The sequence below is a fragment of the Marmota monax genome, unplaced genomic scaffold (genome assembly GCF_021218885.2).
Source record: "Marmota monax isolate L192 unplaced genomic scaffold, Marmota_monax_Labrador192_F-V1.1 WCK01_AAM20220418_F8-fsc00048, whole genome shotgun sequence".
Classification (NCBI taxonomy): domain Eukaryota; kingdom Metazoa; phylum Chordata; class Mammalia; order Rodentia; family Sciuridae; genus Marmota; species Marmota monax.
This window is the reverse complement of record NW_026694895.1, coordinates 840954-866560: the sequence shown is the minus strand read 5'-3', so window position 1 is coordinate 866560 and position 25607 is coordinate 840954. Positions and strand designations below refer to the sequence as shown.

Genomic DNA, 25607 nt, shown 5'->3' with positions numbered 1-25607 from the left:
CTGAATAAAGCCATGAGTATGCTGATACACTACAAAAATAATCATTTTGATATTGGTCACAGAATAATTAAAGAGTATGATATACTGAATTTCTATATTCAACTTTTAGAACTGATATTAAGCAATCTATTTGATAAGCTATAATATGGCAATAAAGGTTATTTCTAAAATCTAGACTTAAGAGCAATGTACAATTTATGGTCCATAATACAGAAAATAGGGAGAAAGTTATCCAAAAATTCTACAGAATGTTCATTTGTCTGGCCTGGTAGCCCAAACTCACTCGGTTTGCCAATTGGTTTCAATACATAATTTAGACAACACCTAATTATTAAATAGGGACTTTCTTGATCCTCTTCTCAGTTTCACTTCTAACAATCTCTGAGTTAAAAAGAGTCTTGAAAGTGGGTCATATGAACACTCATCCCTGTTTTGAATGACTTTATACCAACTGGTACAGTCTCTTTAACCTTTGCTAGATTACCACACATAAGGGTTCTCTTACTTCTATTCCATGACAGTTTTTTTTTTTTCAACAACAACCAAAAAATACTCTATAATATAAATGGCAGAGGCAAAACAGAAATGTCAATCATGGTGGTGCACAATTATAATCCCAGCAACTTGGGAGGCTGAAGCAGGAGAATTCCAAGTTCAAAGCCAGTCTCAGCAACTTAGGGAAACCCTGTCTCAAAAAATAAAAAGGGCTGGGGGTGTAGCTCAATGGTAAAGTGCCCATGGGTTACATTTCCAATACAAAAAAAAAAAAAAGCAGAGGGAGAGAGAGATTCTGGTTTCTTTTAATTATCTATCAGTGTTATAATATTATCACCATAACACTAGATAACACTAGAGGCACTTACTAATAAGCCTGGTGTTGTGCTTTGAATCAACATGTATTATCTTATGCAATCACTCCCTAAAACACTTTGAAAAATATTCATGCTAATCCTATTCTATAAAAAAGAAAATGGATGAGTAGGAGTAACTGATTCAAGGACATAAGTTCAAATCCAAGACCACACAACCAGACTCCAGTGATCTTAATCAACTGTTACTCTACATAGCTTCACTCACTGGCCAGCCCGAGACAGGCCAGCAATGCAGTCTGTCATCCTTAATGCTTTATCCAAGTCTTCCTTCATTCTAAGTTTCAACAACCTTGATTTTTCTCTTAGGAAACAATCTTACCCATGGTTATTTGAATCACCTTTCAATCATCCCCTCCTTCTATTTCTCTAACCTCAAAATTAATTTCTTATACTCTGCAACCTCCAATTATTTCCCCTACCTTAACTCCTGCTTCCAAGAAAGGAGAAAAAAAAAAATCTCAATGTCAAAGAAAAAACAAGCTGTTTGTCAGAGCAAGTGGTTTCTTACTCCCATCCCCCACCCACTATCTTCAATTCTTCTGTAACACACACCTCAAAGTAAAAACAGAAAATAATATAAGGCACATTTGGGAACTAAGTTAAAACAAGACAAATTCTAGACACAAAAGTTTGAAGGAAAGTATACTTACAACAACCACCTCCCTGTAGGACAAAAAACAGCCATTAGAACTGATTAGATACTGTGAGAACATTTCTCTCTTCCAAGCTGAAGAGATAGACCTATCGGAAGGGTGGCTTGCTACAAACTTCCTGGGACTTTGGAAAGGGTGAAAAGAGATGGGGGTTGTCAGTAATAGCTGCAAAGAAAAGGTTCAACTAGAGCCAAAAGGCCATATAAGTTAAGTCAGGGTCTCTTCTTCAGTTCACAAATGACCTTTTAAATATTCTTAATGCCACACTCTGAACTAGTGATATGTGTACAGGCTGCCAGGGCTTGGTTTTATACAGACTTCACTGCTGCTGAGGGTTGCTGATAGGCTTTTACTTTCAGAACATTAGCATGTAATTTGATCTTTTGCAATAGATGAATACAAATAGTTTCTTGGACAAGTCCTATAGAACGGAAAACCAGCCCCTAAATCAGTTCATCCTGTGGTTAGAGAAAATAATTACAGATTATTTTAGGAAAGAAAGGATTTTAACTGAAAAAGTTAGACTAGAAACATCCCAGCTGTGACAGATGGACCCAAGATATGATTTGGAAAAAAATGGAAAAAAAAACCAATTTAATCTGTAAAAGAAGAAAAGAGGATGGTACTAAGTTGAGGGAGTAAAGGTTTAGTTTAGGCTACCACATAAGAAACAAAGATCCCCAATAAATTTATTTCAATTGTACACAAAATTGACTTTGTTATACCTCTAGTAGTTACACAAAGGAAAACTCAGGCAAGCTCCTGAGAATCCAATGTTCCGACACAAGTTCCTGGGACCCCAACACTAGGTTTTACTTCAACATGCTCTTGCATGGAGACTATGCCTCGTTTTCTACTTCACTCCCTGTATCCAGTAGCCATGGTCCTCCTGCTTCCTTTCAACTAATAGAACTCATCACCTCCCAGCTGTTTTGTTATATTCTCCCCTGCAGCACAGGGACACCACTTTCTCTCCCTTCAGTTTGTCCTGGAACAATATATATATTTTTAACCTGTGGATATCAGTGGCCCTATTATTCTCTCCCATAAAATCTTCTAGATTTGTAACTCTGAGTCCATTTAAAATCCAGTTCCTCATTACTTTTCAGTTAGAGGGCATCTCTGTCTCATTTCTTACTGTGCCTAACCTTAAATCTTTCCTTGAACCTGATAACACAGAGCTTCTATCCTCCCTATTACTAGATGGCCGGTGTTGCAGAACCTATCCTAGGACACAACTGTCCCAAGGCTAAGGCTAACAGTGTCAATCTGTAACAAGGTGCAGTGGAGGCAATAAGATGAAAGGGCTATCAGAGTCAGAGGGGTATAGCTCTGCTCTCCTCTCTCTCTCTCTCAACGGAAGACACTAGAGAACATTTCTGTGGAGCTGAGGAAAACAGCCATTTATACTCTGGTCTGTCCAGAGCCTTCCCACCCACCCCCACTCCACCCTCACACTCTAAGGCCATTCCTGGCTCAGACTTCCCACCCACCCCACCCATTGTACATCCCTGCTGTATCTCCTTCATAGCACTGGGTGACATATGTCCTTCACTTATTTATTTTGTGTTTCCCCTCTCTCTCCTCCACACACCAAAATGTAAGCAGCGTGACAGTAAAAACTACACGGCAACCTCCCCATGCCTAGCCCTCACCAGGTACTCAATATCCATTAAAGTACTTTAATTCTAACCTCTCAGTCTATGTTACACTTTGGTATGGGTGAGAAAGCAAGGTCTAGTTTAAGTTTTTGTATAGCTAAGCAAGGAAATAACTGGGAAGGGGAGTGCAGGCAGGCCCATGACCTCAATTTTAATATAGTAGCAACTGAGTATTTGAGATAAATTAAAAAGATATCATTTGTAACTTGGATTCCAGTTTTCAAGGGTGACATCCAAGAGAAGCAGCCAAACAAAAAGACGGCTGGCAGCCTCTGGTTATACCAGACAACTCCCTGGTGGACAATATCCCATTTGGAAAGAGCCGCTTGGATCTCTCCTTGCAGACACCAGCTGATCTGCCCAGAGCCATCCCCAGTGACCTCTGAGACAGCTTGTGTAGCTTGAAAATATATCTCCTACAAGTCAAAAATTGACATATTATCTCCCCCCCCCCCAGGCTTCTAACAGTTATTGGCGCTATTTGGAAAGCTATGCTTCCATGCCTATTAATAACCTTCAGAAAGAACCCCAAGGAAGTGTCAAGAGAAAAAAAATACGTGGCTGAGGGAAGCCAAAGACTCAATCAGAGGTTACACTTAGCAATTAGTATATCTGAGGAAAAACAAAATGAAAGTTTTAATATCTTCTGTATTAGATTTTATCTTGTCAGGAGGCTGAAGACAAAATACTTAGCCAATGAATTCAAGGACTTCAAGTCAAGAACCCTGGTCTTTATTTATGGAAAAGGGATACTTTTGAAAAAGACTCCTAACCTATTTAAATAAACCAGCACCAGCAATTAACTATATGCACATCAATTATTTCAGAGATTTTTGTCCACAGGGCTGATATCATTAAGCCTTTTATAGTTATTTACACCTTTCTAAAGTTTCTCCAAGTGACACATTAAATAGCAACCAGCCCAACCTACTCTAAAGAATGGAATTGCTAATTAATCTTTTAAAAAGTCTTTTCTTAGTGGTCTTCCCCCCCACCCACCCAACTAGAATGTGATTAATAGAATTGTCTCACAATTTAGCTTGAAATATGCTTTTGCCAGTCGAGCAGCTAAAGCAGAATCAGATAATTGTGGTATGACTCAACAAACGCACAGCTGTTCATTTAAATATATCCATCAAAAGTATAAATACGATCATGAGAAAGAAAGGGAGCCATGTACCAGGGTCAGTGCACAAGTTGAATGGGTTAGCATCCAAGTAACCACAACAGAAAACAAGGAGGAGATGGGGCAGGAGACAGGAAGAGGTTCTAGAGGAATACTGTATGGGGGGAAAACAAAAAAATCAAAAAAGATGTGACCCACGGGAAATACTCACTGACCTAAATACAGCAACAATGCTAAGAGAAAAACTAATTGCACTGTATTAAATGAGGAGAAAGAAATGAATTTTAAAAAATAGACAATGGTCCCCAAGTAGGGAGGTATAAAGCCTACAGGGTAGAAATCAATGAATCTTGTTTATAAAAACAAAGACCCCCCACCCCACACAAAGCAGAGGAAGACAAGAACAGGATTCTCGCCTCCCTCCTAGTACACACACATGGCCTTGATACACTATGATTATGAAATCATCATGGAAATGTGGGATTACCTCCAACAGACCCATAGTACAGATGGTACCCAAGTTAATACTTTCAACTATATGCTGATAAGAATGTGATACACAGACTTGGAATTTTGAACTTTTCTGGACTAGCGATGTACCCAACTCTCCTCTCTGGATGCATAGAGCAGCAGCAAGCTGCCACTCCCATCAGCCCTGCAATCTCGAGGACAAACCACCGCAGGCTACACTGGACTGTGGTGCTCAGCTGTGATGTTGGTTGGGTTAGGCACATTACATGCATTTTCAAAGTGCATTATTATCAATTTATAGTGGATTTCGTGGGACATAACCTCATGGTAAGTTGGGGAACATATGCACATAACTTAATAATGGGAAACCTCTTTTGAAGGTCTTACACATTAAGGACAGTCGTTTGCATGGGGCAAGGGAATGAAGAAAAAAAAAACTAAGAACACTGGGGTGGGGGGCTCTTTCCAGCACTGCAGACCCCATTCCTTCCCCCTTCCTTAGGCATGGGTCATAAGGCCCAGAAAGAATCTGAGAAGCAGAGGCACAAAGATCTTGATCCTTTCCAAATACATTATTCAAAATGCTAATAAATGAAAAAGGATCTAATTTATTACGATGATTTCTAACTTTTCTCTCAACCAACAAAGTGTCCTTCCAAAAAAAAATAAAACAATTGCCGCGGCAGTGGAGGAATGGAAGCCCATGTGTAGCCTGACTACTCAGCCGTCCTGCACTGAGAGCCATTCCTATTCTCTCCATTTATAAGCAACCTCTCTTATATTATCACAAGTGTCAATAAAATTCAACAATTACTACCTGAGGGGTAACTGAGTCAGGCCCAAGTCCTCCCCTATCTATCTGCTTCATAAAGAGCCATCTACACTGGTTGCCCCCATCACCCTTGTTAGGCCTCAGTCCACAGTGTTCTGCTCAGTCAACTTGCTGCAACAACCCCTCACTAAGGCAGGGACTCTTCTCAGTCCATCCATTGTCTTGTCAGACTCACAGAAAAACTTCCATAACACACAGATTACCCACTCCCAAGAAGCAATGATCTGTGATGAGGCCCAGGAACCCTCCACCCTCCAGCAATTCACGTGATGCTGAGAATGACGAAAGGTCTCACTTGTGCATGATGCAGGATGGAGTCATCGATAACTCCTGTCTTCCCTTGAACTCTTCCCTGAGAACCACAGGCCCCACTCTCCAGTGTCTTTAATGCTTTGTTATGTCTAAGGTTCTCTGGAGGTGGATTCCTCTTCCGCCACACATCCTTAAATCGTGACACCTCAGTCTCCTCTTCTTCTTACTCAAGGTGCTATTCATGTTCTTAGATTCAAGTTCCACTGTAGACCACCAGGCTCAACCATTAAGTTGAAAATGGAATCACCCCCAGATCTTTCCTTCCTTATTACCTTCTTCCCCATGTATTCTTGTCTTTTTACCACTTATAAAATAAACGTTTAAAATTTTTATTATAGATATTTCAAGTCACATGGAAATAGAAAATATGATCAATGCCAGTTTTTCACATCGTTTCAAAAAACAAAACAAAACAATAAGCTGACCCCAGTTCCAAAAGAATTCAATTTTATATCTTCTATTCTGCCTGGTTTTTTTTTCCCTGAGGTATTTTAACCATAATCCCAATGTCATATCATGTTTCCCACAAATTCTCTAATAGGTAAGTACTGCTTCTAAACATAAATGCAAATCCAACATCTCACGTAACAAAGTTAAAATTATTCTTCCTCCAAATATCATATACCAGCTAATCAGTATTTACATCTGGTGAATTTCCAACTATAAAAACCTCCCCCAAGGAAAGAAGATTGGGATAGTATAAAAAGATAAAACCATTCAGATCCACTTTCAGGTCTCATAAGTAGTATCTCAGTACTGTGACATCTTTGAGAATACTGTGCATACAATGTGGGTGAAAGTAAATGAGTAACTGGGGTCTTTTCTTTTTTTCTTTTTGGTAGTAGTGGGGAGTTTGAACCCTGGGGCCACGAGCACACACATGCACGTCAAACACTCAACCACTAAGTTACATTCACAGGTCCTTCTAATTTTTTGTTCTGAGACAGGATCATGCCAAGTTGACTAGGCTCGTCTTGAAATTGTGATCCTCCTGTTTCACCTTCTAGAGTCACTGTGATTAAAGGCATGCACTACCATGCCTGGCCATTCCCTATTATTTTTGAGAACCAGAATTCCCTATGTGGACTAAAGGAGATATAGATGCAACACCGAAAAGATTAAGTAAAAACCTTTTAATCTGAATTTGAAGTATCAGCATTAAGTAATTTCTATACATACTTCATTATTGAACTTCAAAATATTGACCCATCTAGTAGCAGTGAGCACCCCTGGTACCTACACTGTGATGTTAAAATGCCACTTTCCACTTAAATTAGGATAACAAGTTGAATTGAATCATGAGGATAGAATCATCAAAAACCACCCAATAATAAACAAAGTCAAATGTCTGAGTCCTTCAACAAACTGGGGGGAACAGAGAACTGGAGAGAGAAACCTGATAAGAAATTTTTTAAAAATGTGCAAAAATAAACTATAATGCTAAATGTGAACACCTGGGTGATAAAACTATAAAGAAAGGCAAGAAAGCAATTACTGTAGAGAATATACTACTTCATGAACTGTATAGAGGTCACACAAAAAATTCACTTTATAATAATTAATAAGTTGTTGCTTGAGTAAATTTGTTTTATTTTTCAATTAAAAGTCAAAGACAAAAGCTAAATATGTGCTGTGACACACAGAGACTGAGCAAGCAATAAGTACTGTGTGTCATATACAGCATGTGCAAAACTTTGCCCCGATTTGTATGTTCCTGTTTATGCAATAAACTTCTGAAATATTAACCCTTCCTTATCTTTAAACTAAGGAAAATTGTTTTTCAAATTCCAAGTTGGTTTTTAGTAGAAGAGAGAAATAAATGTTGGTTTCCTAGTCAGAATCAAAAACCATGTATTTAACACAACATCATATAAGTTGTTCCTTCCTTCTCATCTATTTCAATTATATAAGTCTCATTGGTCAGAGGAGACAAAAAAGAGTCTCAATAAGTGTTTCCCCAAATAATTACACAACACTAACACCAAATAAGAAAAACTAACATCTTAAAGGTTTGAACCCTCTCCAACAAAGTTTATCTATACAAAATCCCAATAATAACAGGTTTTATTCTTGGAAGAAGGGAGTGGACTACAATAGAAGCTTTTCTCAAAGAAAAGTTGGAACTATTGATTAAAACTGTAAGACTGGGTAACACCAGTACTGAGAGCCATGGGACAGCAGGGTTGGAGACCCAAGGGCAAGACAGGGGAACTAATAGTGACAGAGCAGCAGGAGGGTATTGGAATGCTAACCAATATGGTAGAGATTGCTAATTTTCTACTAAAATTCTTTCTTCCCTTCTTTCTGGATATCCGGTGACCACCAGAGACAGCAATTCCCTGCCTCTTTTGCAGCTAGATTGCACTGATTGTAAGTTCTCACTAACATAAGCTGCAATGGTGCCTGTAACTTCGCATCACTTATCCCAGATAAGAGCATGAAGATAACCAGAGTGAGCGATTACTAAACCAACAGGACAGAAGGAACCTGAATCTCAGGATGACCAATAGATATGGGCTGTCCTGCTAATTTGTTTTGCTCAGACTAGAATTATTAAGTGAGGAAAAAAAATATAGACTTCTGTGTTCTTTGAACCACAACATATTTCAGTCCCTAGGTTACAGCAACTTAGCTTTATTGTAATTAAAAGGGCACCTCGGAAAAAATTAGGTTGGATCACACCTAACATTCCAGATGGATCAAAGATTTAAATCTGACAAAATAACATGACCAGGAACCAGGAGATAGGTTCTTAAGTCTGTAACTGGAAAAAGTCTTTGAACTGTGATACAAAAGTCTGAAACCACAAAAAGACTGATTATATATTTACTTCTACAAATCTATTCATCTTTTATTGAATATCTCCTCCAACAGGATGGAAGTTTCAAGGAGCAAGAGCTAGGGTCTGTTTTCTTACTATATAGTCAGGTGCCTAGAACGAGTTCCTAATACGCAAAAAAAAAAAAAAAAGAAAGGCATTTAATAAATACTTGTTGAGTGAATAAATTGGCAAATTTAACTATTTAAGATGTTTAATAGTCAGAACATCAAAATTATTTGCCTTTATACAAATGACCACCTGGGGAAAAATATAAATAGTTCATATCACAAGGAGAAAAAAGGAAGCTATAAGCTGATAATAAAAAGCAATATTTTCATAAGAAGTCAATATTCTGATAATAAAAATCAAAAACTGTTATAGCTTGGATATATGGTATCCCCAAAAAACTCATGTGTGAGACAATACAAGAAAGTTTAGAAGTGAAATGATAGGATTATGAAAGGCTTGAACTGATCCATATATTAATCCACTTGAATGGATTAACTGTTGGTAGGTAGGCAGGTAGGGCCTTGTGGCTGGAGTAAGTAGATCACTGGGGGTATGACTTTGAGGTATATATTTTGTACCTGGTAAGTAGAGCTCTTTTTGCTTCCAGAGTGTCATGTTCTGAGCTGCTTTCCTCCACCATGCCCTTCTGCCATGATGTTCTGCCTCACCTTAGTCACAGAGCAATGGAGTCAGCCATCTATTATCTGAAACCATGAGCCCCAAATAAAGTTTTCCTCCTGTAAAAGTGTTCTTGACAGGTCTTAAGGTCACGGTGGCAAAAAACAAACAAACAAACAAAAAAAAAACTGACTAAAACAATAACCCAATGGGAAAACAGACAAAGACATAAGAATAAAAGGTACAGATCTAGAAATATAATGTCTTTTAAACTTACAAAAAGATACTCAACATCAATCAAAATAAGAAAAATGGAAATAAAAGCTACACTAAACTCACCTTTTAAACCCAGTAATTTGGCAAAAAAATAAATAACCTATCAGTTTAGTAATCATACTGTAATTGGCAAAGATATGAAGAAGTGACATTCTCATCCATTTCTGGCGAAATCTTAAACTTTCAAGCTGTATGAACAAGCAAAATGGCAATAAATTTCTACCAAAATTAAAATGTATGTACCCTTTGACCCTTCAATTCTACTAGAAATGGATCCTACAGAGTCCATTTGACTCGTGTTTGAAATGATGTATATAAGAAGTTATTTTCTATAGCCCTGTTCATGATAATAAATACTGGAAATGATCTATAGGTCAATCAATATGGAACTGGTTAAATAAATTATAGCATGTCTTTACAGGAGAACATATGGCATTCACTGAAAATGAATGTGGCTTTAATAGGGAAGAATTTCCAAAAAAACATTATTCCAATGCAAAAAAAAAAAAAAAAAAGATGCAAAACTTTATATATTCTTAATCTGTGTAAAAAGAATGAGTAACTTATAGTAGGATATATATTTATATATTATACATGGTCTGAAATCTCTGAAAGAAAATTGTAACAACAGTTTCCCAGGGTAACTGGGTACTTGGGGAAAAGGGAGACTTATTTTTTACTGCACACTCTTGTGTCTTTTAAATTTTGTCTACACTGATTACATTACTTTTCTAAAAATAAATACTTTACACAATAACAAAAATACAAATATCCATTGCCACTGTTAGATATCTGAAAGCTTCTCTAGTGATTCTCACTGTTAGTCACATTAGGAAACAACTGAGCTAAATAAATTTAACCTTGTTTCATAATTAAGAATCACAGGGTTAGCAATTAACTACAGCCTCATCTTCTCTTCCTTCCCCTCAAATAAACAAATATACAAAATACAGTCGGTCTCTTAATGCCATCCCCATTACTCATGACTTCCTCTTAAAACTAATCCAACCTCACACCAGCTTATGGGCAGGAAAGTACTTCAAAATGCTCAAAGGATGGTAGCCAGAACTAACAACCATGCTTCTATATCAACACAGCCTCCTAAAAATGAAAATTTGACATAACTGATATATCAGCAACAGCCTAAAGCAGCGCATCATCTGCCGTAGAAAATATAAACTCATGTGGTTAATGACTCCAAGTCTAGTGTCAACACTGATTTGTTCCCTAATGTGAAAGGCCTCCCCTCCCCCACCTCCTTTAAGTTATAGGCTAGAACATTAGTTATTATTATTATTATTATTACAGCCAGGTAAGGAATACTAAACAGGCATTACTTACACTGAAATTGAATTCTGCTTGGAAGGAAAAAGGTCCACAGTATATCAAATGGAGGGGAAAAGTAAGGTGTAAAACAAAATGTGTAATCATATTTCATCAATTTTTAAACATAACTAATAAATAAATTTTACTTATATGTTAAAAAAAAGTCTTCATAAAAAGATTCACCTAGGCATAGTTGCATACACCTGTAATCCCAGTGTACCAGGACGCAGGAGGATGTCAAGTTCAAGGTCAGCCTGGACAAATTAGTAAGACCCTGTCTAAAAATAAATAAATAAATAAGGGCTGGGGATGAAGCTTAGCATAGAGTGCTCCTAAGTTCAAACCCCATTACCACAGAGAGGGAAATAAGCGTGAGAAGAAAAAAGTAAATATTGTGGCCCTATATGGTGAAAAGAATGGCAGAAACATTTTTATATGTAGGAGAAATGTTGGTGGTATTTGAACAACTTAGCCAAAGTTAAAGACCAAAGGTGTAGATCCATCACCCCAAAAGCTTACCGTCCAGACAATGCAAGAACAAAAACTAGTAGGCTGACTCTAATTTTCTAACATTGGATTCATATAAAGCAACAAAATAATCATCTATGACAAAGAAATTACCCTGTAAATCTGATCTCTGCCAAACAGCATTAAAAGAGGTGATCTGTTGAAATGATTGTACAGCCGGCTCTGGCTCTGGCTGCGCTGCTTGGAGAGGTCCGAAGAAAAGCTGACTCAGCTACCTTAAAGCTGGCTCCTGGTCACATCTGCCCACAGTCCTTCAAGCAGAGCACCCTCCTTTAGAGCTTCACTGGCCGTGTTCCCTGGGAGGTGCTCCTGGAGTCCTCTGGAGTTAGGAGCTCTCTAGCAGTCTCCCTATGGCAATGCGATGCTCAGGAACGCTCAGGGCTGCAGAGGGAAAGAAAGAAAATTTTGTAGCTGAGCAGAAGAAAATTCTGTAGTTGTGAATGTGCTGGCTAAAGAGAAGTACACAACTTGACAAGTTTTTCAACTGGGATCACGAAACAAAAGCTGACTTACAAGTGAAATATGAATGGAAAAGTTTGAAAACATGGATATGCAGTGTGTTGATGTCAAGCATTTTTAGAAATGACACAAACCCAGTTAAGAGGTTAGTAAATTTCAAAATCAAGTTCCTTCAAAGTCCCTATGTCACATGCTCAAGACCATTACAGAAAAGGAAAAAAAAAAATCAAACAAAAACAATGACAATGTATACTAATTATTATGTGCACTTGTCTGAGTAGTACAGTAGTACAAAGGACAGAATGAAAAGAAGTTGTCTTCACTTTCCAGACCCATGGTCCTCCCTGGAGACACTGGTAAACCAAAGTCACCAATTTCTTGAGAAACTTGGAAATATCTGGTTTTGTTCCATTTCAAGCAACATTCTCAGTAGTCGATATCTAGTTCAAAGACTTGTAAAACAATGGTGTGGAAGGAGCTCAGAGTGGAAGGGAAGAGGTCCTCCAGATAACTAACCAAAAACAAAAAGCCACCCAGGCTCCCTCTTCCTTTAGAAAGACTTGAAAAACATCACCATTTGCCAAAGGAAGAGGAAATTTTTATTAAACCCAAACTTTCCTATTTAAAACCTTAAAAAACACAAAGTGCTGAATACCCTAACTCGTTTTGGAAAACATCATCTTTTTTTTTTTTTTTTTTAATAACCTCAACGAACATTTTGCCAAGAAACTTTTCATGGAAATAAATCTAAGCAGAAAGCAAACCCAAAATACAGCATCTCTAAGTAATTATGTGGAAAAGAAAATATTCCCAGTCACCCTGGAATTCAAGGGAAAAGTTTTGTAGATAGTATCAAAACATCCCTTGCTTCAGCTTAAACTGAGACTCTCCATCTATTGGGGAAAAAAAAAAAAAATCTAGACACGTAAAAGACACAATAAAAAAATACACAATAAAAAGGCCTCTTCGCAGAGAGGTCAACCAGAAATGTGCCATTTTCATCCATCATTTAGCAAAGGTAAAGAGTAAAACTCCATTCCTAAAGTGGACGTCCTTACAAACTCTTCTGCTGAGCAGCACCCACAAACCCTTGAGTTTCCAAACAAACTATTGAAATACTAGTATTTTTCAAGATCATAGGGCCAGGGAAACTTGGTAGATTTCCCACCAAGGGTGGTTTCCTCTTGGCCAACAACTAGCTTTGTTTTAGGAGTAGGCCATTGTCACTAGCTCTCCTGCCTAGGGTCAACTGTGTGTAAAGTCACACGCACACACTTTATCACTGGGAGATTTAGAGAAGTAAAAAAAATTTTTAAACACTAGTGTATATTTTTCTGATTTTTTCAGATTCTCTGCTTAAAACAAAAACAAAAACAAAAAAACAGACAATGACCCCACCCCCCACCCCATCGACTGCTAGAGATTAAGTCCAGGGCCTTGAGCATGCTAGGCCAATGTGCACCACTGAGCTGCACCCCCCTTTTTAATTTTACCCCAGCCTCATCTTCACTACACAGAATTCCTTCCCATCCTTCAAGACAGTTTCCAGTTCTCCTGCCTCTGTTTAGCCTTCTTCAAACATATTTTCCAGATCTTTCTCATTCTGATTTTCTGGTATTTATATTCTATATGACTCAACCTGACACTCAGTTCTCTGCCATGAACTAGGTTTATCTCAAAATCAATTTGAAGCTAGGTGAAGATTACGTATTATTCTTCTGTTCATTCCTCCTTCATAGTACCTAGCAGAGAGTTGCTATTCGAGAGTTATTGTATAAAAATCAAATCTGAAAACTAAATATAATTTAGTTTTAATTTTTTATTCTTTTTACTTATACATGACAGTAGAATGTATTTGACATATCGTACATACAATGGAGTACAATTTCCCAATTTGTGGTTCTACATGATTTAGTGTTACAATGGTTGTGTATTCATGTATGAACACAGGAAAGTTATGTCCAATTCATTCTACTCTCATTCCCATCCTCCTCCCTTGCCCCCACTCCCCCCTATCCAACCTGGTGTGCCTCCACTCCCCCCCACACACACACATATTGTGAGCCAGCATCTGCATATCAGAGAGAACATTCTGCCTTGGGTTTTTTAGAACTGGCTTATATCACTTAACATGATAGTCTCCAATACCATCCAGTTACTGGAAAATGCCATAATTTCATTCTTTGTGGCTGAGTAATATTTCATTGTGCATATGTACCACATTTTCTTTATCCATTCATCTGTTGAAGAGCAACTAAGTTGGATCCATAGCTTAGCTACTGTGAATTGAGCTGCTATGATGGGGCTGCATCACTGTAATATGCTGATTTTCAGTCTTTGGGATAAAACCTAGAAGTGGGATAACTAAGTCAAATGGTGGTTACATTCCAAGTTTTCTGAGGAGCCTCCATATTGATTTACAGAGTGGTTGCACCAATTTGTAGTCTGATTGTTAGTGGTATTCTTTTAAGAGAGAAAAAGAGAGAGAGAGAAAAAAAATCTTTTTTTTTTTTTTTGTTTTTTGTAGATGGACACAACACAATGCCTTTATTTTTATGTGGTGCTGAGAATCGAACCCGGGTCGCGCCCATGCTAGGCGAGCGCTCCACTGCTGAGCCATAATCCCAGCCCTGTATTCTTGATAATTGCCATTCCGACTAGAATGAGATGAAATCTCATTCTAATTTTAATTTGCGTTTCTCTAATTGCTAGAGATATTAAACCTTTTTTCATATATTTGTTGACCATTCATATTTTTTTTTCTGTGAAGTGTCTATTCAGTTCCTTTGCCCACTTATTGAGTTATTTGGTTTTTTTCCTGTTTTTCTGAGTTCTTTATATATCCTGGAAATTAATGCTCTATGTGAGGTACATATAGTAAAAATTTTCTGCTATACGGTAGTTTCTCTATTCACATTCTTGATTGCTTTCTTTGCTGTGAAGAAGCTTTTTATTTTGATACCATCCCATTTGTTGATTTTTTATTTAACTTCTTGTGCTTTAAGAGTCTTATTTAAGAATTTGGTTCCTAAGCCAACAAGATGGAGATTTGGGCCAACTTTTCTTCTAGTAGGTGTTCAGTCTCTGGTCTAATGCCTACGTCTCTGATCCACTTTGAGTTGAGTTTTGTGCAGGGTGAGACATAAAAGTATAATCTCACTTTGTTACATATTGATTTCCAGTTTTCCCAGCACCATTTGTTGAAAAGTCTGTCTTTTCTCCAATGTATGTTAATGGCGCCTTTGTCTAGTATGAAGACAGAGAGAAAAGCGTGTGATACTTGTCTTTCAGAGTCTGGCCTATTTCACTTAATATCATGCTCTGCAGTTCCATCCATTTCTTTCAAATGACATATTTTTGTTCTTTAGGGTTTGTCTCTGTGTCTTCTACTCTGTACAACTAGTCTTGTCTGTATGGTGCCAATATCATGTCTTTTTTGTTACTACAGCTCTGCAGTATAATTTAAGGTCTGGTATTATGATGCCTCCTCCTTCACTTTTCTCACTGAGGATTGCTTTGGCTATTCTGGGCCTCTTATTTTCCAAATGAATTTCATGACTGCTTTTTCTATTTCTATAGAACCTTAATAGGAACTGCATTAAATCTGTATAGCACTTTTGATAGTATGAGCATTTTGACAGTATTAATTCTGCCTGTCCAAGAACATGGGAGATCTTTCCATCTTCTAAGGTATTCTTCAATTTCTTTCTTTAGAGTTTTATATTTTTCAGTATAGAGGTCTTTCACCTCTTTTAACATTTGTTTTAAAATTTATTAAGATCTCAACTAACCCATGGATAAATGTCAAAACTGGTGATGTAGTACATGAAAGAAAGTAAAATAAGAGCTGAAATACTGAATGAATTCTGAATACTTAAACTCTCCAAATAGTCTACTTAGGACCCATGTCCTTACAAATACCTTTGAAGTCAATCAGCAAGTTTGGCAGACCTCATAGGTAATAGAAAGCAATTATGTTCAAAATCCCAAGAGCGGTTTAAAAAATGAAAACAAAATAATTTTCAAAACTCATGCACTAATTAAAATCAGTACTATAAGATACATATCTATATAACAAACTTCAGCAGCCTAGCACTAGACTTTCATTGACCTAAGCTTTTTCCAAAAATTTAGCCAACATATTTGTTTGGTTATGGAGTTTTAATTATTGGCAGCTGGTGAAGCTGTATAAAAATTTGACCCATAAAGGTCAAAAGCACATTCCTCTGAGGGGGTAGAGGGAGACTATGAGGGAAGGGAAAAGAGAAGTCAGTCCAATTCTCTAGCTCCAATTTTGAACATTTAACATTGTAGTACATTTTCCATTAGTTCAGTTCAAAAGAAAATTGCACAGATTCCTAAAAGCTGTAATATGATGGGACCTGAGGAACAGGCAAGCATACAAAGTACTTATACCCAATCAAGTTCTCGGCAGTCAACACAGCAGATGAGCAACAGAAACAAATCAACAACAACAACCAAAAAAAAAAAAAGGACAAATTTTCTCAACTTTGTAGTAATAACCGCATCCTTAGCTTCTAGAAATTGTGGCTTCCATATATTGCAAATTCCTGTCCTTGCTGGAACCATCCCACACCTTTCCGCTCTGTCCCCACAGTCCCGTCATCCAAACCAACCGTGGTGCAGAATTACCATGGTTGGATTTACCAGTACCCAAAATCACTCTAAGAAGTGGGATATGGGATGTGGGATAAAGAAAATGTGGTGAATATACAAAATGGAGTTTTATTTCATCATAAAAAAAAACAAAAATATGTCATTTGAAATAAAATGGATGGAACTGAAGAGCATGATATTAAGTGAAACAGGCCAGACTCTGAAAAACAAGTATCACATGTTTTTCTCTCATATGTGGATGCAATGAGGGAAAAGTGAGATCTTATGAAAACGGAAAAAGACCAGTAGGGGAGAAGAAGTGATTAAAGGGAGGAAGGGTGGAGGGAGTATTGGAGAGTGAAATTGATCAAATTATGTTATATGAATGTACAAATATGCCACAATGAAACCACTATGCTGTATAATATGTAGCAATAAAAACTTTTTTTAAAAGAGGAATCCTCCTAAACCATAGTAAAACACTAAAAGCAAGGAGAAAAATATAAACAAGCCAGAAATAGTGGTACACTCCTGTAATCCCAGCTACTTGGGAAGCTGAGACTAGATGATCTCAAGTTCAAGACCAGTGTTAGCAATTTAGCAAGACACTGTTCAGTGGAAGAGAGCTTACCTAACACGTGCAAGACCCTGGATTCAATCTCCAACACTTAAAAAAAAAAAGAAAGAAAGACTGGGCATGGTAGTGCACCCTATAATGCCGGGGATTAAGAAGGCTGAGGCAGGAGAATCACAAGTTCAAGGCCAGCCTTGGCAACTTAGTGAGACCCTGCCTCAAAAATTAAAAATTGAAATGAATAGAGTTGTAGCTCAGTGGCAACGTACTCTAGAATCCAATCCCCAGGACTAGCCCCCCAAAGGAATAAAATTATGCAAAACTTTTTTATAAAGTGGGATTATGGTACAAGAACATGGACTCCGGAAGCAAACTAAACTTTCAAACGTACTAAATGTGATCTTCACAGATCATTTAACCTCTATGAGTTTCAGTTTCCTTTTTCATGAAACAGGATAAACACCTTCATCTTTGAAAGTTACTAATAATCATTTAGTGAGTCCCTTCATTCCAGCTAACCACATAAATAGTACTGTCTGACTTAATCTAACAATGAAACTGAAAGGAACATTGTTTTCTTATACAGAAAACATAAAATGTTTTCTATATAAGAAAACAATGTTCAGACAGGTTTAATTAAGAGTCACAGTTTTTTTAGTTAGTGGCAAAACCAGAAATCAGCCCATATTTTTCTGACTCCAAAATTCTGTGCTCCTAATTACCACCAAGTTAAACTGCCTCTTGACTAACTACTGAACTGACACTCAAAGCAGATATTCTGAATTCCCTTCCTTGCCTTCCATCCTTTAGGATAATTGAAGGGGTAAAGTATCATGGTTAAAAAAAAAAAAAAAAGCATAAAACATACCAACCCCAACAATAACTCAAATTATTTGAAGATACCACAAATGTTCTCTTGTTCTGACTCCAAAGTAATATTGGTAAAACCAATATCGTAAATGTTGAGTATCCTTCAATACTAATCCTGACTGCAGACATCTGTCTATGTGGGGAAACAGGCCGGATCTATTAGTCATTCTAAAGAAAGGTGATGGGATCACCAGCCAGTTTCCAAGATTCCTGACTCCTAATGGAAACAAAATATGTCAGATGCCATAAACACTGATAAATCTGGGGACATCACAGGTTGGGATTGGGGACACATGAAGCTGGGAAAGACCAGTACTGATTGATGTAAAGTACAGATGAGGTATAGCAGCTCCCTGACTCTAGGAGTTTCCAAATTCTCAACAATTATTAATCTTTGGATTTAGGGGGTAAGAAATGGGAATTCCCGAAAATATATTACTGCTAAAATACTTCCAAAACAAGCCAAGTGCAGGGGCACATGCCTGTAGACCAGTTACTCAGGAAGCTGAGTCAGGAGGGTCATTCGAGCCCAGGAATTTGAGGCTAGCCTGGGCAACATAGTGAGATCCTGTCTCAAAAGAAGAAGAAAAAAAAAACTTCCAAACATTCTTTACTAATCATTCATTATGAATATCTAAAAACTTTGCTAAATAAGAAACAGCAAGCTTAGTGTATTTACAAAGAACGGTGGCCTATAGTAAATATTAAAACCTGAAAAATGCCCCCAAACATTACTGGATAGTATTCCAATAGCAGGCAAAATCCAGCCCAGTCTGTTTTTATAAATAAAAGTTTTATTGGAACAGGCACACTTGTTCATTTTACGTATAGTCTATGTCTGCTTTCACACTGAAATGGCAGGGTTGATAGCTGTGACAGAGTCCGTATGGCTTGCAAAGCCTAAAATATTTACTATCTAGCCCTTTACAGAGAAAGTGTGTTGACCTCTGCAGTAACCTACATTCAAATCTACAAGAAAAGTTCACAGTAGTACACAGAATCCCAAGTTGAAACTGCCAACTCAGACTTATTTTGCTTCTGAAACTTATTTCCTGGAATACCACCCATAGGATTTGTATACAGTAAGCTTTGCATATAAACTTATTTTATTTGCAAGGATGACTCACTAACAGCAGTAACAGACTGGGCCACAAACACACATTTATCCCAGCAATAGCTACAAGCAATCATGACCAATTCTCTCCCACATGTTCCTATCCTGCTCTGACTCCAAGACATGTCCTTCTTAACCTTCAGCTCCACGGGTCACCTTTTTCTGTTCTTGCTTTCAACTTGCTATCAGTTGACTCTTTCTAACCTACTACTGTCTCTATGTTGACTGTTTTAACTCTCACAGGAGAATTATAACCCTTTTTCCCATTTACCTGATAACTGATTGTTCTGAAGGGTTGAAAAAACATACAGAGTACATTTTGTAAGAAATCCTGGGAAAGAATTTGACCATAGGAATACTAATCTCTAATCAGGTGCATATCTAGATACTGAGTACTACTCAAACTCACTGGACTTTTAAAGAATAAGGAAAAAGTGTTGAGGAGGACAGGCAGGATATGAGAAAGAATGATATCGCCCGGATGTTTTCAGGAAAAGATTAAGGTCTCACAAGCCTAGGGAGAAGACAGGCCAAAGAAAAGATTTAGTGAAGGGGGGCTTTCCTGACAGTTTGGCCCCAGTGACAGGATTTAAGACCCAAATATCAGAGCACCTTACCCCTCTAGAATTTAATGTATAATTTGGCTGAGATGAGAGGGACCCACTGTGGATTACTTAATTACTAAGTATAATTAAGTAACAGACTCTACTTCTGAAGATAACCTGCTTATACTTTGTAACCTCAAAACCCTCCACTGAAGTGGTTTGGCAGTCCATCAAAATCCCTTTCATTTGGCCAGCCAAAGACTCATTTATTTGTGCCAGAAATACAAAGTAAGAGGATCAAGGATGAAACTTGAGGGAACAAAGGCAGTGGGCCATAGTAGACAAAGGGAGTTCCAGGCCACACCAGAGCCCTGGGCTGAATCCCAGCCCGGCCAGCCACCAGTCTCGAGAGCTTGAGCCAACCGTCCACGCAGCAGCCTCCCGCAGGCAAGCGGGCACCATGACGTCCCTGCAGAGCTGCCACAGGTGATGAGCATGGCACATAGTCGTGCTAATGAATGGTAGCTATTATTATAAACTCAATATTTAAGGAGTAAAAAGAGGAGACAGCGGAGATGACTAAGGCTGAATTATTAGGTTGAATCATATGAAATGACTGAGATTTGACCATTCTGACTCACACAAATTGCAATTTTAAATAAGTATCATCAAGGGTTCTACAGGGAAGCCTGGAAAACGGAAATATGAACGACTAACAGTGCCCAAACTCACTTCTCTACCAGTGGCAGCTTAGAAGGATTTATAAGACACCAAATAGGAAGGCCACAGGCTAAAACAGAATTTCCCCAGAGCTACCACCTCACCAGATATGCGGGTGACTTCAGAGAAGAGGCAGATCCTTCAAAGACAAAAAGACAAAGCAAGCACTTCCCACCCACAGGGAACCCACAATTCACTCCTTTCTCTCTTCCTCCCTAATTCCTGCTCTCTCATTTCTTTCCCTAAGAAAAACCAAACAGTGTCACTTGTAAATTAGTTTGGAAAGGAATTGGATATAGCACCTCTGGCCAACTGATGTCACTAACCACATAGCAACCCTTTCTACATGTCTTTTAGAGTAGTGGGAAGTTCAGTAAAGAAATCCAGTATTTCCATCATACCCCCCCACACACACACACACATTTTCTTATACTTTCTTCATACCTGGGTGGTGTGTGTTGTGTTTTTTAAATCCTGTCAGTGCTCTCCCAGTTAAGAGGTCTGTGGTTGATCCATGGAGTCAGGTCAAAGCCTGGGTGAGAATTTAATGTATACTTTGGCTGAGATGAAAAATTCATGATATTCCCCTAGGCCTCAACACAACTTGTTCTATTCCAGCTACCTCTTTATCTCAAAAAGGCTCTGAGTGAGGAATCAGCACCTTCAGTGGAGAAGGATTAAGAACTGGCAGAGGTAAGAAAGGAGAAACCTGTCATTTCTTCCATTCTCCCCAAACACCCCTAAACAGAACCAGACTTGAATGGCAATTAGATGGCTCTTCTCGGTGTGTTCAGTTCAGCACCTGTGTGTGTGTGTGTTTCCCAATCCAGCACCACTGCAGCACCCATACCTCCACAGCACCCATGTTTTAACTGTCACCTCACCGGAATGTGGTAATCCTCGATGATTACCCTCACACACAATGCCATCCAGGCTTTCATCAGCTCCTGATCTCAAAGCACTTTTACAAGAGTTTGCAGGGATGCCACCCACGGGGCTAGGACCAGATTTTCTGGTTTTTACTGGGGTGTCTGGCGTTTTGCTTCTCCTAAGCTTTACTCTGGGGTGCCTGTGTCTATTTACCTCACTACACAGATATTTAGCAAAGCTTCTATGAGGACCCTCTGGAAAATAGAGACTGTGTGTCCCACCTCCTGCTATATCTCCAAGTCTGGGCTATCATCATGCCAGATTGGTTTAAATATATATGGAATGAATGACATTTAAAATTACAGAAAAACCAAAAGCATTAACAATTGCAAATGCATAGTGGTTTAAAAAAAAATTCCTCTATCACTACATGGCTAAATTTCTTCCCAAGACTTCAATGCAAAGCAAGGAAGAAAAGGACAAAATATCCTTATTCCCACTTGCAAATATTTATGTCAGTTATCAACCTAAATAAACTTTTTACCAAATCACTCTCCCTAATTAAGTTTCAACAAGAATAAACTGAATACAAGTTAATCAACACTTTTTCTAATCGGTTGGTCGAAATTATCATCTATCTGCCCACAGGCAGAGAGGAATTCCCAAGGCTACTCCACCAACTGCTTACCCCTCACCAAGAGAACAAGGTAACAAGAAAAAAAAAAAAAATCCAATAAAGTTAAACACAAAATGAAAGGTGAACAATGTTTCACATGGCCTTGTTTTCTTGTTGTTATCGTGTGTATATATGTGTGTATATATACTACTTAAGCATAATTATGTCAGACAAGCTGTGTATTTTGAAAGTACTTACCAGTCCTATAATGAGTTATCTAAAAAAAAACTAACCTTCAAGCTTCCTGATAAGAAAAATAGCCTCTTATGTATCTTTGCCTTATTATCTTTTATAATAATTGGGGATGTATCCCTTCCATATTAGGTAGTCAACAAACACTTGTTAACCTGTGAACACTTGAGTTAATAAAAGTAAAGACTGCGGACTTAGCTTAGTGGTAGAGTGCTCACCTACCAGGTTCGAGGCCCTGGGTTCGATTCCCAGCATGCCAACAACAACAACAACAACAACAAAGAAATTAAAGCTAAGTCAAGAATTTAGGTAAATTTTCAAAATCTGCTTCTATCATCAAAGTCCAATGGATAAAGCACTGAACACCCCTGCAATTTTGCTATGTGATGCTGGGAAGTCATTCACCCTCTCTGGTTTCCATTTCTAAATATAAACCGAGGACAGTGGCCTAGGTCACTAAGTTCCCCACTAGCTCAGAGATTTTCTGCTTAGACATTTCATTTGTCATTGCTACCAGGATTTCTCAAGAATTATGCTAACAGGAAGGCCTATTCTTTAATTAAAGATGGTTTTAAAATCTACTCCTGTACTGAGATGGCACCCAACCTACTCATGAAAGAAAAAAAAACTAAAAATATTTTTTCAATTATCAATAATTTGCTTGCCAATTGAAGGATAAATAATAAAATGCAGAAGAGAAGTAGTAAAACAATAGTTGTCCATCATGACCAGGAATTCGAGGGGCATAATACATACAGGTTTCCAAAACTAAAGTCATCACATCTATCTTAACCACTCCCCAAATGTGCTGATATTCACATATGTTCTAACCCCTAAAAAATGGAAGCACCCATTAACCTTGATAACCAATCCAGAAACTAAGTTCACCTTACAAAGCCCCCACTGCCTTTGACTCTCCCCACAGTGGTGCTCTGACAGACTCAGCTGTGGTCTCCCCCACATACCTGCCAACAGGGCAGTTGATCCGACCACTGCGCTGCCTCTCAGATGCTCACACCAACATTGATGACTCTGAATGTTCACAGCCTAGCCCAAGACATGTCCAATCTCACCAGGTCATCACCCCATAGGTCCCCTCACCCTAAATGCACTTTACAGCTCCCTGAGGACACCATGATCTTATTCACCTTCTGCCTTTGCACTTGTCTGTCTAAAATAGACATCTGGCAAATTTCTGTGCTTCAGAATCAAAGCTAGCATCACCTCCCAAAGACTCAACATAGACATTCTGTCTGAGATATATGGCCTCTCATCCAGCATTCCCACACTTAACTGTCACGGGCTCAAAGAGTACATTTCAATTTTTTGTTCTAACAAAAAAATCAAGTATGTGAACTCTTCACAGATAAGTAGTATTTTTCATTCTGAAGTATCAGAGATGTCTTAAAACCAATAGCTCCTTAATAAAATGCTGATATATGAATGGGTACATCCTAATGCTGATATATGAATGGGTACATCCTGATAATGGATCCAAAGCATAACAGGGACCTCTCCAAGACAAATATAAAAAAAAAAAAATTGAAAAAAAGAGAAACAATTATGTTAATGGCAAAAAAGGACGTACATCCACCTAGAACCTACTTTTAGTGTTGTAACAGCTTTTAATTCAAAGCAAAAATAAACAAATATCCAACCCTCCCCAAAACCTTAAGTTAAAGAGACTAAGAGAGATCTACAAGTATTTCTTATTTTATACAAAAAAGATAATGTGTAATATACACTCGACCTCAGCTTCCTACTCACTTACGTTTGAAAACAAAGAAATATTTCCTATTCCAGCACTTAAATCTTTTTTTTTTCTAAATTATACACATACACAGGGTAGGGGTGGGCAGGGGCTAAAGAATAATACTCAAGTACTATGCTAACAATATAATATTACTGAAAACTAAGAAGTTGTAAGTAAAAGGTAGGAGAGGAGATGCTTCATCTTACAAGAAAAATGTTTATTCCTTTCCCAGAAAATTATTCCTGAGGTGGTTACTTGGAGCTGGGCCCCATACAATTCCTGAGGCAGGGCTCTCACTCTCTGGCCTTCTTCCAGTTATTCTCAGTCCAGGTGAGTAAAAGGGCTACAGTACAGGGGGGATGTGTTCTCCCTCCTAAAATGTTATGCTCTGGAAGTGTACCCCAAAAGCCCATGTGTTAAAGGCTTGGTCACCAGCCTGAGACGCTAGTGGGAGGTAGCGGACTGTTGAGTAGATAGAGCCTAGGAGAGGGAAGTTAGATCACTGGAGGTAGGCCTTTGAAGTGGATTTTGGGACCACAGCCCCTTCCTCCCTCTCTCTCTCTCTCCTTTTTGGCTGGCATGAGGTAAACAGGCCTCTTCCACCATGTGCTCCAGCCATGTTGCACTGGGCCGCCACAGACACAAAGCAACAAAGCCCAACAACCATGGACTGAAACTTCTGGAACTATGAGATAAAATAAACCTTTCCTTCTTTAAAGTTGATTGTGTCAGGTATTTCATCACAGCAACAGAGAACTGACAATTGTATCTATCTCCTTAAGAGTTCTCCCTACTTTGAGTATACGCTGTATTCGTTAACATACTTTGTCTCCAATCCATTTTTGTGGAAAAGAGGGAAAGCTGTGGAGTAACACAGCTTAGGAACTGAACTCCCCAGGTACTGGATCATTATTGTGAGCCAGTAGCCCCATCTACAAAATAGGCAGACACCATGTACTTATCAGACTCCTGAGAACGCGCAAATCACCACCACCAAGCTCAGGCTGAGACAATTAACACGGGACAACTTCTAAGAAAGGATGCATTAAGTGATGGAAGAAAATAAAAGAGAAGACAAAACAACAGGAAGAATAATGGCAAGTGGAAGAGTCAGGACTAGAGCCAACCTACCTAGAATCAGGGAAAACCCCATCTGGAATCCTCTTGTGAGCTGTAATGATACTTTGGAGTGGGGTGATGTGGGTGGGAGGGTAGGGATGGGCCAGCTTCCAGAATTACAAGCTATTATCAAGACTTCATTATCTAAGATACCTGAATCTCTGGATTCCTTAACTCAAGTAATTTTATAAGGGTAACCACAAAGCACAGAGTTTTCCATACTTTAATCTCCTCGTGTCATTAAGCATTCAGTCCACTAATGGAATTACACCCTCTTGATTTTGGTTACTATTAATTACAACACATAAGTTTTGCCCCCAGATTCATCTTTTATAGATAAATTCTATAAAATGAAAAATGTCTGAAGTTGATTGTGTTAGCACTCTTTTAATCACAGGCCTCAAGATTGCACACCTGTGACTAATTTACATCAGCACCAGTTGAAACATCAGCTTTTTGATCATTTGTGATATTGCCATCCTTTAGAAGCAACTTACCTGACAGTTAACACGAACAATGTATATTTACCATGATATCCCAAACTCCCAAGTGGATCAGAAATTCTAAAGTGAAATAAATTATTTTATTTTCTT

The 25607-nt window shown here is 38.2% G+C and overlaps 1 protein-coding gene across 5 annotated transcripts in view; it reads right to left on the bottom strand.

Annotated features, from left to right (window-relative positions):
• Acvr1 (activin A receptor type 1) overlaps positions 1-25607 on the bottom strand; it is a 130644-nt gene that overhangs the window by 64338 nt on the left and 40699 nt on the right. For 2 of the 5 annotated variants that reach the window (XM_046426881.2, XM_046426882.1), the window contains exon 2: positions 11721-11886. Coding sequence is in view for 2 of the 5 variants with exons in the window: in XM_046426879.2 (XP_046282835.2) it covers positions 9336-9397 (62 nt within the window). In the remaining 3 variants the exon portion in view is untranslated. Of the gene's footprint in view, positions 1-1522; positions 2871-9335; positions 9663-11598; positions 11887-25607 lie in introns of those variants that run through there. The other 3 variants (XM_046426883.2, XM_046426879.2, XM_046426880.2) reach the window with 3 other exon arrangements.